This window comes from Verticillium dahliae, genomic scaffold (assembly GCF_000150675.1).
Source record: "Verticillium dahliae VdLs.17 supercont1.3 genomic scaffold, whole genome shotgun sequence".
NCBI classification, from domain to species: Eukaryota; Fungi; Ascomycota; class Sordariomycetes; order Glomerellales; family Plectosphaerellaceae; genus Verticillium; species Verticillium dahliae.
Genome location: NW_009276940.1, coordinates 1,201,979 through 1,214,641, shown reverse-complemented (window position 1 = coordinate 1,214,641; position 12,663 = coordinate 1,201,979). Strand labels below are relative to the sequence as shown.

Genomic DNA, 12,663 nt, shown 5'->3' with positions numbered 1-12,663 from the left:
CGAAATCTCCAGTAACGGGCGCGACGCACGGCCAGTATACACGGTCGCCCACTTCGGCTCCGAGCATTCGCCATATGACTGAAGTCGTGCCGTGATGCTGGCCAAGCATCTCAGTGGCCTCTCGTAATTGCCCGTCGGGGAGAAGGGTTTTGATCAGTGACGAGCGCCAAATTTGGAGAGCACCTCGGGCTTGGGAGTCTCCTGAGCGCGGAGGTCCGATGAACCTATCGAGCACGACCCTGACAAGAGCTGTGAATGCGACAAGTACATAGGGGCTGACGAGTGTGCGCAAGATCATCGAAAGATAATGATAGCCCACCTTCGGGCTGGACGGGAACCCCCCCAAAAAAAAAATCAACGGGGGCGACTAAAAAAACAAACACGTCTCCAACGCCAAAAGAAGGAGGGGCGTCGTGGGCACCAGGACGAACTACGCTTCTTCTAGCGTTCACCACACTTCTCTCGCCCCACATCTGCACTAAAATTACCGGATGCTATTCGCCGGTCTCATGCAGCGGGGGGACGCATCTTACCCCGCCATTGACCTCATTCCAACCACAATACCCGTCGTCTGGATGCGCCTACCTCGCATTTTGCGATGGCGTCAGGTCTCCATCCCGCTCCCACTTTCATTGTCACTGGGGCGACACACTGGCGGGCTAGCGGCGCGGTGCTGCAACTGGTTCTCGATGTCAAGCACCTTGGATACCCGGCGCTTAGGTACTGAGGTACTGTACTGTGCTGCTCTGCTGGAGGAGGGTGTGTGTGTGTGTGTGCAGGACGAACGGCATCGGTCTGAACCGGCCTCTGTGCGCCTTTGGCACTTCGTCAATACCTTGGCTGTATCGCCCATTGCCATGCCCACCAACCTTGACAAGGTTGGATGGAAGTCCATGTACGTCCACAGGCAAACAGGCACGACGGGCATTTGAGGACCAGGAATGGCCCGCCGCACCACGGGACTAAGTAGGTCGCTGATGCATGGTGCTCGGGGTGCTGTCGCATCAATCCCGAATCGTCTTCGGCCTCACCTGGCATTGGCAGGTAGGTCACCCCCTTGCCTGGTAAATGTGGGCGAGGCGTGGACCTCAAGGCAACTTCCATCGTCACAGCTCTGATCCAGACTCCACCCCGCTCTGGACTGTTTAGTATAACAACTCGCCTCCGCCCCTACCTTTCCTTTACAAACCTTTCCTCATTGAACCTCCATTTCCAGTTTCGTTCTCACCTGTTTTACATTCTGCACCAATATACCCCGTTCCTGTTGCAGAAGCTCCTACCCCGAACTATACCAAACCACCCTACACCACCCTTCCACCACACACATCTTCACAATGGGTCTCTCCGCCGAGCTCAAGACGCCCGTCACCGGCACCTACACCCAGCCCACCGGCCTGTAAGTCCTCGAGCTCTCGCGCATGATGCACTGCTCCTCATGACGTCCGATTGATCTGCCGCGACACGCACACTAACTGGACTGTCACAGGTTCATCAACAACGAGTGGGTTGAGGGCGTCGACAAGAAGACCTTCGAGGTCGTGAACCCTTCCACCGAGGAGGTCATCGTTTCCGTTTCCGAGGCCACGGAGAAGGATGTCGACATTGCCGTTGCCGCTGCCCGCAAGGCCTTCAACGGTGTCTGGCGCCAGACCACCCCCGGCCAGAGGTCCATCTACCTCTTGAAGCTTGCCGAGCTCGTCGAGAAGAACCTTGACCTCCTCGCCGCCGTTGAGTCTCTCGACAACGGCAAGTCCATCACCATGGCCAAGGGCGACGTCGGTGCCGTCGTCGGCTGCATCAGGTACTACGGTGGATGGGCCGACAAGATCGAGGGCAAGACCATCGATGTCGCCCCCGACATGTTCCACTACACCCGCCAGGAGCCCGTATGTCCACCCCTTCCCTTCTCTCCCCCCTCTTCTCAGGAGCTCGAGACATTGTTTTGCTGACCCATCTGTCCCTCAGATTGGTGTTTGCGGTCAGATCATCCCCTGGAACTTCCCCATCCTCATGCTGGCCTGGAAGATCGCCCCCGCCCTGGCCACCGGTAACACGGTCGTCATGAAGACTGCCGAGCAGACCCCTCTGTCCGCTCTCGTCTTTGCCAACCTCGTCAAGGAGGCCGGCTTCCCCGCCGGTGTCTTCAACCTGATCAACGGTTTCGGCAAGGTTGCTGGTGCCGCCATCTCCTCTCACATGGACATTGACAAGGTCGCCTTCACTGGTTCCACTCTTGTCGGTCGCCAGATCATGAAGGCCGCTGCCGCCTCCAACCTGAAGAAGGTCACTCTCGAGCTCGGCGGCAAGTCGCCCAACATTGTCTTCAACGACGCCGACATTGAGCAGGCCATCTCTTGGGTCAACTTTGGCATCTACTACAACCACGGCCAGTGCTGCTGCGCCGGTACTCGCATCTACGTCCAGGAGGGCATCTACGACAAGTTCCTCGAGGCTTTCAAGAAGAGGGCCCAGGAGAACAAGGTCGGCGACCCCTTCCACGATGAGACCTTCCAGGGCCCTCAGGTCAGCCAGCTGCAGTTCGACCGCATCATGGAGTACATCAAGATTGGCAAGGAGGAGGGTGCCACCGTCGAGACCGGTGGCGAGCGTCACGGTGACAAGGGCTACTTCATCCAGCCTACCATCTTCAGCAACGTCAAGGCCGACATGAAGATTATGCAGGAGGAGATTTTCGGCCCCGTGTGCGCCATCGCCAAGTTCAAGGACGAGGATGAAGTCATCGCCCTCGGCAACGACTCCACTTACGGCCTGGCCGCTGCCGTCCACACCACGGATCTCAACACAGCCATCCGCGTCAGCAACCAGCTCAAGGCCGGCACTGTCTGGGTCAACTGCTACAACATGCTCCACCACCAGGTTCCCTTCGGTGGCTTCAAGGAGTCCGGCATCGGCCGCGAGCTCGGCGAGGCCGCCCTGTCCAACTACACTCAGAACAAGTCTGTGGCGATTCGTCTGGGCGGTGCAATCTACTAAGCAAATCTGGGTTTCTGTTTTCTTTAAGCTTTGATTTTCACCGGATCACGGTCAAGTTAATGAGGGATATGAAAATGATTTGGGGGCTTTGAGATTGTGCAACGCCAGACATGTACATTCGAGTTGACGAAGACTAGCTGTCGAAAAATGACACCAGCAGATGAACATGACACCGAGGCTCGTTGCCTGTGATGATTACAAGCTCGCGACGTGATGCACCGAGGTGGGGGGCACAGAGGGGTAGAGTGCGGAAGGTTTTCTCTCTACCCACCGAAGCGTAACACGGTGCCGGTTGACATCGGAACGGGTCGTGCAGACACTGTGCTCGCGTGCCCCGCCAAACCCCGCTCTCCATTTCGCTGGCGGCGGAGCCTTTTTCATGGAGGTTCGCGTTTCTGACGCGAACACACTCTAGTCGGCCAAGGAACCGAGCGCCGACTTCGATTCAGCACTTTCGCCATCGCCGACATGTCTTCTTACCATCAGCGGTCAGCTTCGCAGATAGGCGGCCCTGACAAGACGTACTTTGAGCAGCAGCGCGAGGTTCTCATCGGGGAGATTGCCATGGTACGTTCAGCCGCGCAGGCCCTTCCCAGCGTTGCTCGCATCTGACTCGACGGTCCCGGACCAGAGCTTCGAGCATGTCCTCGCCAACATCAACAAGCTGAACCGCTCTCTCGAGGCTGTCACTGCGGTATGTAGCCAAGTCCCCCGAAGACTAATCTGCTCGATGTGTGATCTGATCCTAACGTTACGTCATCCCAGGTTGGCAACGAGTTCTCCTCCGTCGAAGCCCTGTGGTCGCAGTTCGAAAACGTCATGGCCAAGGAGCCGGCTGATGACAACGGTAGCAAAAGCGGCAGTAAACCCGCCAACGAGAGTCCCAGCCGACGAGACGACCAGAGGAACGACGAGGACGAGCAATAATGGTGTCGGCGTGCAGACATGGCCGCCTGCGCAACGCTCTCGCCTGCTGGGACTGGGATCCATTGCCGGCACTGGGTATACGACACTGGCCCAACGACCTGGATGTCCCCACCTGATCTGACGGCCCATGAGCGGGTTGTCATCCCGTTCTCGAGCCATGTCCTGGTTGAGTGGACTGAGCCCTGCCTCACCGCTTCAGTATGTTGACTGTGAAGCCTGTGCAGGCACACCATTGTATTGAGATATGGTTCTCGAGTGTGGCGTTGCCAGGTTGAGGAAGTTGAACCACGGCATCTGTGCAATGGCACGTCCGGTCGGGCGGGCTTGTTCTTCACGACGAAGCGGCATGTCTGAGACGACTTCTCAAGCTTCCTGTTGAGCCTGGGCAAAATGCATGTCTCGACATCAGACTACCAGTCGCCATATGTGCCACAGGTGCACCGCCAAGCTCAGGGAGGCATTATCAAGGAATTCGCCAAGTCGACAACCTGGTCGGCGCGGTCTCTTGACTTGCTGCAGAAAGGCTGTATCGAGAGGCTCGCCCGGGATCACAAGTCACATCGAGTACAACACATGAAGTGCGGGGTGCTGGGGCGGTCCCAAAGTGCAAGTGGGATGCGGTACACCTGGATGATACCCCCTGGGCCGGTGACATGCACGTGGAGTAGATACCTTGCTCAATGCATCCCCTACCTTGACAAGGACCTCTGACTCCAGACATTAAGAAGTGCTCTGGTTTTATGTTGCGCACATATGCGACGGAATCTTTGATAACAGGATTGCCGACCAAGTCATCATACCCGCCGGTGTGCCTAAGCAGATGATCTGGGATGTTGCTTACATGTGCTCTGTTCATTCTCCCTTTCCACAGAAGCAGCACTGCGGAAAGTTGCTGCCCTTGGGTCGAATAGTCAACTCCACATCCATCTTAGACAGGAGCATCGATCACAAAAGGCAGGATGTAGGGTCACGGCGCAGTAGTGTGCCCCCGGATCACCAAGACAGCCATGCAGGCAGATCAAACAGCGCATACGAATGCAAAAGTCGCTCAAGCTCGAGAGTCGTAGCCTGTCATGAAAAAAGTCATTCATTACTCCCTGAGCCCCTGGCCCCTGGCCTGGCCCCAAAGTTTGGCGGTTGTTTGTTCGCGTGACACAGAAACAAGATGAAAAAAAGAGTCCCATATCCTGATATCCCCTTGCCCGAGCCTTCCACGTTTCTCATCTTACAGCAGCTTGCAGCTCCTCTTCTTCTTCTTCGGCACGCCCACACCGGGGATGTTACCGCTTCCGCCTCCCGCACTGGCGCGGCCGCCATTTGATGACGACGACGCACCGGTGGCCATCTGGGCCTCGATGTTTTTCCGGTCGTTTGCGACAACAGTGAGAATGGCTCTCTCAAAAATCTCGTCAACGCCCGTCATCTCTTTGCTGCTGCACTCGGCATATTGGGCATTCATCTTCTTGGCGACGGTCTGGCCCTGTTCGGTCGTGACGGGAGTAAGGCCCTGGGTCTTGAGCATATCGATACACGTCCTCTTGAAGCGGAGGTCGGACTTGAGCGCAACCAGCACGAGGGGTGTGTAGGGGCAGAAGTGGAGGACTTCGGGGTACCACTGGGTTGCATTAGCGGCTTGGTCATGTCCATACGAGTGGCAAAGAGTCTTCGAGTAGGGCGTACCTTGTCCATGACGTTCTCAAGCGAGTTGGGGCAGTCAATGGCGAAACAGACAAAGATGAGATCGGTCTCGGGGTAAGAGAGGGGTCGCAGGCGGTCGTACTCCTCTTGGCCGGCTGTGTCCCAGAGAGCGAGCTCAACCGTCTTGCCGGTCGGTGGGTGCGTGGGGTAGGTGATGTAGTTCTCGAACACTGTTGGGACATATTTCTGCAGTAATACTCAGTCAGTCATGCGATCGCAGTTGGAGGTGAATGACGAGCCGAGTGACGCACCTCTGGGAAGTAGCCTTGGCTGTAGCTGATGAGCAGGCATGTTTTGCCGCAGCCACCGTCGCCGACGACGACAATCTTCTTGGAGTAGGCGGGGCCCTCGGTGAGGTGCGTAGCGGCCGACTCACGGCCGGTGGAGGAGCTCATGGTGGTGCTGACGGTGCCGTCACTGCTCCTGATACGCTGGTTGCGGCGAGCGCCCGACGAGTTGTTGTGGCTATCGTCGTACTTCTCGGTGGACAGGTAGTTGCTGGTGCTGTTGTTGTTGTTGTAGTACGAGTTGCGATACTGCGTAGACGCCATGACCGCGCGACTTGGGTCAAGCGCAAACTGCGTCTCCCGGTTCAATTAGCCTCCTTGAAGCGAATTGCTTCACTTTGAGAGGGCCCTGGCTGTCTCGGGGAAGCGGTGGCGCAAAGTGCAGAGCTGCGACTCTCTTGGTGGAGGATTGCGGTGGCTTAACGTGGGTAAAGAGAGGCTTGTTGGAATGTTGACGACTCGAACGTGGTGGATAGCGCTACTGGCGAGCGGGCGACCCTGAATAGCTACTGAGAGAGAGGGGGGTGTGATTTGGCTGGAATGTGAGGCTGACTCTTGTTTCTCGCAAAGGTGAAGCAAACGAGGCAGCGTGGGCGAAGTGGGTGTTTGTCAGGTATGCGAAATGAGGAAAGCTGAACGGGACCTCCAGAGCAGGTGCGGTGCAGTGTAAGGTACTTGAAGGGAGTTTGGCAAGGCAGGGGCAGGTGCGGAGGTTGACGACTTGCCTTGCTTGCATGTGGTAAACATGTCGACCGGGCAACTAGCCACGCTACGACGCCACGGTGACGCGAGGAACCTGCGTTATCAATCTATCTCAGGCAGAGAGGAAGGCCACGTGACCCTGCCCATAGCTCTTGTGGTCTGTGCGCTGGGTCCATCCATCTCCGCCTTCAAAAGAAAAAAGTCGCCATCGTGAACTGCGATCTCTCTGGGATTCCTCCATCACGCCCACCTCACTCGGTTCTCCAAGCTGCTGCTGGAAGACTACCCCCAGACACAGTGTCAATCGTCAGGAGCAGGTTCCTTCAAGACTTCGAGACGACACATCTCCATCAGGACCGCGCACCTGGCCGCACACAAGGGAAAGCACGCACGCTCTTTCACCACGATGGCCTCGTACTTGTCTCAGAGCAAAAACGGCTCCGAGAACAAGTACGTGACTCTCGTGTCTGGCGATGGGTACGAGTTTGTTCTGCTCCGCGAGGCCGTCATGATCAGCCCGGTCGTCAAGGGTATGCTGGATCCCCGCAGCCAGTTCATGGAAGCAGTCTCGGGGAGATGTGTCTTCACGGAGATCAGGTAAGTCTCTACTGCTTTCTGTCCTTCACTCGTCACCTTGCGCGCCACCTTGATGAAACGCTTTTCCGAGTGCTTTCCGAAAGACCATCGACAACGTTCTCGAGCGGTCTGCATGAAAAGTCTTTTTCCACGTACACTTGATCTGAGACGCAACATTGCCCGCCATTGCCTTCTCGCGGTGCCTTTCTCCCCGGGAGGACATCGACTGACACGACCAGTGGCATCGTGCTGGAAAAGGTCTGCGAGTACTTTCAGTACTGGTACAGGTATCGCGAACGGGAGGACGTGCCTGACATGGACATACCCGTCGAGCTCTGTCTTGAGCTGCTAGTCGCAGCTGACTATCTTGGCTTGGACAGTATGTTCTTTCAGACTCCCTATCCCGGGACTGTCCCATCTGACGAGCAGCAGAACAAAACTCTGGCATTTGATTTCGCCCTTCGTGGGTCCTGCTTTTCCACCCGGAGTTGGAGTTTAGGAGTGGCAGACCTACAGCGCTGCTGCTTGGCACGGCTGCTCCAGTGGGCGGTCACATACGATACGAATGTACGATTTGACGACTTTGCACGTGGCGAACACGCACTCTTCGTTTTCCTCTTGGTTGTTCGCACCTCGCCATTCCGGCTACTCCCACAAACTCTCCCCGTGACATGGACCCATCTCAGCATATGCGTTCGATTCTTCATTGCTCCGTGGATCGAACGTCTATTAGATTTGGAAGATGAATTCAGCCCCCATACTCTGCCCAGCACAAGCTCTCCGTTGGGTTTGGGTTTTTTTCTGAGGGGTTACATATCTTGATTCGTAGACAGCTTTGAACGCTGTATCAGGTGGGATAGCAAATAGACTACTACTCTCGCGAGCTTTGACTTTTCTCCCGCTTTTGTTGGCTACACACATTTGCTTGTGAATCCCTTGTAATGGGTTCCTCTGCGTCGTCCGGCCGTTCCGTAAATAGCCAGGGCCCTGCTGTGAACTCCTCAAGCACTCAATGAAATCTCCCACGCCCGCGTCCCCGTCCCCTACCACCCCTCCCACCTCGTCCGCCGCCCCGACCACCATGACCGCCTCTCCCTCCGCGAAAGCCACCCCCGAACCTCTCGCTCGGCGGCGGCGGTCCTTCTGCCTTCCTCGCCATCCTCTCGTCCTCGGTGGCGTGCCACAGGTTCTCCACCTGCAGCATCTCGCAGAATGCCGCCGTCTGCGGATTCGTGTACTCAAACGGCTGATCCGGCACGTTGCGCCAGTTCGGGCTGCCGTCGTGCGGCGGCGCCGTGAGGACAAAGTTGGCCGGGACGTCGAGGGCCGCGACATGCTCGCCGACCCAGGCGCGCGCCTCGTCGATGAGGGGCGCGTAGTGCGCCTCGCCGCGGTCGCGCGCCGCGTGGGCTGCGCGGTCGCCGATCGTGAGCTCGCCGTGGAGGGCGCGCGTGATGGCCAGCCACTCGGGGTCGTACTGCAGCGGGAAGCGGCCGGGGTGTTGGGGCGGCGTGGACGGCGGCGCGACGGGGCTGCCGTCGTGGGGGTGGATGTCGAGGAGCTGGAGGAAGTGGCGGCGCGGGAGGCACTTGTCGAGCGCGAGGAAGCGGACTTGATTGTTCGTGATTGTCGCGGGCACAGGCTGGCCGGGTGTCGTCTTGGGCTGGGGTTTCGGTGCGGCAAACGAGGCAGGAAGCTGGGCTCGAAGGTCGGCTGAGACGTTGCTGACGGGCTTTGGCGTGTCTTCGGGGTTGATAGTTGGTGCCGCAGGGGCAGGTTCGTCGTCGTCGTCATCATCGAGGCTGATCTCGTTTGGGTTTGCTGTAGTGCTCGCAGCCGCAGTGGGAACAGCGTCATCATCGTCGTCGTCGAGGTCAATCTCCTCTGGATTCGCCTCCGCCACTGTAGTCGTTGTAGCAGCAGCAGATGCTGTTCCATGTGCTTGCGTCTCAGATTTGATGCCACCATCCCTTGTCTCGGCGCCAGCGTCCCCCAGATCGAACCGCTTCAGCGCGGAGAACTTGCAGTGCAGATGCGCCGAGAACCAGTACGGTGGCCTCAGTCTGTCGAGCACATACTCGGCAGCAACGTTCCCTAGCGTGCCGTCTCTCGACTCGGCCTCAAAGTCGGGCTTCATCCTCCAGAGCGCCTTTTCGTCTCCCCACTTCTCAATGGCCCGCGGCCAGTCATGGCTGATGCCGACATCGACCTGCTCCCTGATAAGCAGCAGCTTTCGCACATCAACCTCGCGGACGTGGTAAAAACTCTTGACGTCATCCGCGCCAAACGGCAACCTCTCGTGATGCGCCTTGCGGTAGTCAAAGCCCTTCCAGATGCCGCTCATGCCGGCGATGCGCAGCGGCCCGAGGCGCAGCACGTTGGCGGCTCCGAGGTAGTAGATGTTGGGCGCGGCCCAGCCCCCGTAGTAGAGTTCCCAGAGGTGCGACGCCGCCTCGTGGTTGCCGCCGGCGAACAGCGTCAGGTACGGCGCCGTGCGCGCGCCGGCGTAGTACTCCCAAAAGTCGCCCATCTCGCGGTACTTGGCGGGGACCGACATGACGGTCAGGTCGGCGGCGTTGCGAACGGCCTGGAAGTCGCCGCCGATGATGAGCACGTCGACGCCGTCCCAGCCGCGCGCCTCGCATGACTTGGCAACCGCGGCGTAGATGGCATTGAGCGTGCCGTGGCCCTGCAGGTCGTCAGACGGCTGCTCGACTTGTGAGCAGGATGGAGGGAAGAACTCACACAGCCTTCGACGGCGACGCGGACGCCTTGGGTTTCGAAGGTTTGTGTTGACATGATGCGCTTGCCGGGCACGTCGGGGGATGTTGTGAAGTTGAGTTGACAGGCAGGCAAGGCAGGCAAGGCAGGTTCGTGGGAGCTCCACCAAAATTTATTTGCTTGATTGCACGCACTTGACAACCGATCTGTGACACACCTCGGGGCACAGCACTTTCGCATCTGGACTACAATTCTAGAAAGGCACAATTCTCAGCTTTGGACCGCACTTGCTATAGATTGAGAAGGAGAGATGGGTATTTTCGCTACAATATAAACACAAACCAACAAGCGCCCGACAGGCCTCCCAAGGCACACGCAACCTACTCATCCTCCCATACCTAGGCACCTACGGAACGCTATACCTTTTGATAGCCCTCGCTGATTTCACCCTTGGCAGCCAACTGCTCGTGGAACGCCAACAGCTTGTCCGCTCCTATCTTCCAGCTCCAGTCGTTCTGCAGATGATGCCCTGCGCCCTCGACCCAGGTCAGCCGCACACCCAGGCCCTCGTCATCCTGTCCTCCCACTCCAGCCATCGTCTTGACCTCGTCAACCTTGGCATCTAGCTTTTTCGCCGCGACCAGTCGACCAACAGACTTGCGGTAGGTGTCGGCCAGCTGTACCATAATGTCGTGCGTCATCAGCTTGTCCAGAGTGCCGGTCATGACCATGATGCGGTCGCTGCTGCCCCAGCCCCTAATGGAACTGATGAGGCTCTCGGTGTTGACGAATGGCCTCATCATCGTCAACGGCCACCAGAAGCTTTCGTAGCGGTTCGAGTGCAATTGGAACTCTATAAGCTTCGTCGTGGGGTAATCATCGCTGAAGAAGGCCCGCCTGGTCAGGAGCGGATGCGAAAGGGGCGAATTCGAGTGACCGCCCTGAAGCCACATGCGGATCACGAAGAGAGGGTCGAATCTCGCCCAATTGAGGTACACACCAAATCTGTACATCATCAGCCAGATGTCAAAGTGCCATCGGAGCACGGTATTCACTCACGATCCAAAGCCCGGGACAGCTCCTAGCAAGGCCAAGCCCTGTGCGTGCACCTGCTGCGCGCTAAGGATCCCTTGGAGGAGTCCGCCGCCGCTGGAATGCCCGACGAGCAGCGCCTCCTCTCCATGGCGTTCCTGTACCCAGCTAATGGCGGCAACGGCATCGCTCGCCAGCTGGCTCCTCGTTGTGCCGTAGACCATTCTCAGGTACGAAGGGTGCCAGCTGTTGCCGTGGCCGCGCAAGGAGACGGCATAGCAGGGCACGTTGTGCTCGGCGAGGTGCTGCATGTATTCGGTCCAGACCCAGGCGCTGCCCATGCCTCCGTGGACGAAGACTATGGGAATCTTGCCTTTTGATGGTTCTGCTGGTTGGTTCGAGAGGACCTCGAGCCTACCAGAGGGTGTCTCGATCCAATACCGTTCCAAGCCGGCTGGGGCATCAGGCGTCTCTCCTGACGGACGTGTCCAGTACAGCCAACTGTAGGAAAGCTGGAGGTTGAGCATGTCGAAGTAGTGTCGAAGTGCGCTTCAGTCAAGGTGACAAGTTTGGGGTCGCTTCGAATTATTTTCTGATAATACAGTATTGGGTGAAGGCTCCTTTTGGTATTGCAGTGACTCCAACTCCTCCAGCTCCTCCAAGATGGGCTGGACATCACTTCTTGTAAGAAACGACGCCTGTGCAGCTTGAGGCCTCGCGCACACGAGCTGAGTGTTCCAACTCCAAGCAAACCCGAGTAGTCCTCGCGCATGCGCAACATCGGCTGGCTCCGGGCAAGGAGTCATCGTCGTCGGGACGGCCAGGGACGGAACCACCCTCCCTACCCCTACGCCCACTGTAAGCACAGCGATTCGGGCGCTGTCGATTGGCCCGCCAGCGCCTCTGAGGACCAGCTGAACTCGTTTCCAGGGGTTGCCCGGAGACTTTGCCTGGCGCATGACCAGAATAGATTGACTGGTGAGTAACGTAACGACTGGAGTACGCTACTGCTGCATAGCAATGCTGCACCTGCAGAGACGAAGCTTTGAATGTATTCCTGGTGATGGATGCTTGTTCACGGGCCGATGGGCCAGGATTTTGGATGAGTCGTCATCGAGCCAAGACGAACAATGCCAGTGTTACGGCCATGCCGAGTATGACTCTGATCAACTGGCAGGATCGAATCACTTTTTCTCGTTCAATACATGGCCAAGTCGATATAATGCGCATTGCAATCGAAGGCTCTCTACGCCTCGGTGCAAGGTACAGCTAGAAAATGGAAGCTGCCTGGGCACAGCTAGCAACCCAGCGCGAAGCTTGAGCAAGTCACTTATCTTATCGCTTCCGACAATTCACCGACAGCCTCCCACCGAGCATCCCCACGCAAAACTTCAACCCAGCTCGCCGCCCCAAGTCAGCCTCGCGCGTAGCCGGCCTCACCACCCTCATCACCGATTTTTTTTCCCCCCGCCCCGAGAGCGATGGTGTAGAGCTGAGGAAAGAGATCTCCCGGTTGGAACAGTCGGCGGTCGAGTGATAGGTAGGAGGTCGAGGTATATCCGGAGTTATGGCTTATGTACCACTTTCTAGGGCAATCTCGAAGCCTCGGTCCCTACCAGCCCGGCCACATCTCAGTACTGTAACTGGTGACTTCTGGGAGATATACACATGGGTTGGGATTGGGAGCCATAGAAGAGCAGAGTGAGTAAGTCATGTCAGGGTCAGT

The 12,663-nt window shown here is 57.7% G+C and overlaps 6 protein-coding genes across 6 annotated transcripts; 3 read left to right on the top strand and 3 right to left on the bottom strand.

Annotated features, from left to right (window-relative positions):
- Positions 1 to 1,240: 1,240 nt before the first annotated feature.
- On the top strand, positions 1,241 to 3,921 carry VDAG_02013 (aldehyde dehydrogenase; the record flags this gene model as incomplete). The annotated part of the gene is made up of 6 exons (XM_009658042.1): positions 1,241 to 1,396; positions 1,487 to 1,886; positions 1,966 to 2,980; positions 3,410 to 3,561; positions 3,626 to 3,688; positions 3,760 to 3,921. The coding sequence occupies exons 1-6, from the start codon at positions 1,335 to 1,337 to the stop codon at positions 3,919 to 3,921; spliced, it is 1,854 nt and encodes a 617-aa protein (XP_009656337.1). The 5' UTR covers positions 1,241 to 1,334.
- A 390-nt stretch (positions 3,922 to 4,311) lies between these two features.
- On the top strand, positions 4,312 to 4,632 carry VDAG_02012 (uncharacterized protein; the record flags this gene model as incomplete). The annotated part of the gene is made up of 1 exon (XM_009658041.1): positions 4,312 to 4,632. One exon carries the CDS (start codon positions 4,312 to 4,314, stop codon positions 4,630 to 4,632), a length of 321 nt encoding a protein of 106 aa, XP_009656336.1.
- Positions 4,633 to 5,146: 514 nt separating this feature from the next.
- On the bottom strand, positions 5,147 to 6,170 carry VDAG_02011 (GTP-binding protein rho4; the record flags this gene model as incomplete). Its single annotated transcript, XM_009658040.1, has 3 exons — positions 5,147 to 5,536; positions 5,602 to 5,805; positions 5,871 to 6,170. 3 exons carry the CDS (start codon positions 6,168 to 6,170, stop codon positions 5,147 to 5,149), a joined length of 894 nt encoding a protein of 297 aa, XP_009656335.1.
- An 844-nt stretch (positions 6,171 to 7,014) lies between these two features.
- VDAG_02010 (uncharacterized protein) lies at positions 7,015 to 7,636 on the top strand (the record flags this gene model as incomplete). Its single annotated transcript, XM_009658039.1, has 3 exons — positions 7,015 to 7,205; positions 7,424 to 7,563; positions 7,617 to 7,636. The coding sequence occupies 3 exons, from the start codon at positions 7,015 to 7,017 to the stop codon at positions 7,634 to 7,636; spliced, it is 351 nt and encodes a 116-aa protein (XP_009656334.1).
- A 557-nt stretch (positions 7,637 to 8,193) lies between these two features.
- Positions 8,194 to 9,983, bottom strand: VDAG_02009 (lariat debranching enzyme; the record flags this gene model as incomplete). Its single annotated transcript, XM_009658038.1, has 2 exons — positions 8,194 to 9,873; positions 9,930 to 9,983. The coding sequence occupies 2 exons, from the start codon at positions 9,981 to 9,983 to the stop codon at positions 8,194 to 8,196; spliced, it is 1,734 nt and encodes a 577-aa protein (XP_009656333.1).
- Positions 9,984 to 10,321: 338 nt separating this feature from the next.
- Positions 10,322 to 11,464, bottom strand: VDAG_02008 (uncharacterized protein; the record flags this gene model as incomplete). Its single annotated transcript, XM_009658037.1, has 2 exons — positions 10,322 to 10,910; positions 10,965 to 11,464. The coding sequence occupies 2 exons, from the start codon at positions 11,462 to 11,464 to the stop codon at positions 10,322 to 10,324; spliced, it is 1,089 nt and encodes a 362-aa protein (XP_009656332.1).
- Positions 11,465 to 12,663: the final 1,199 nt, after the last annotated feature.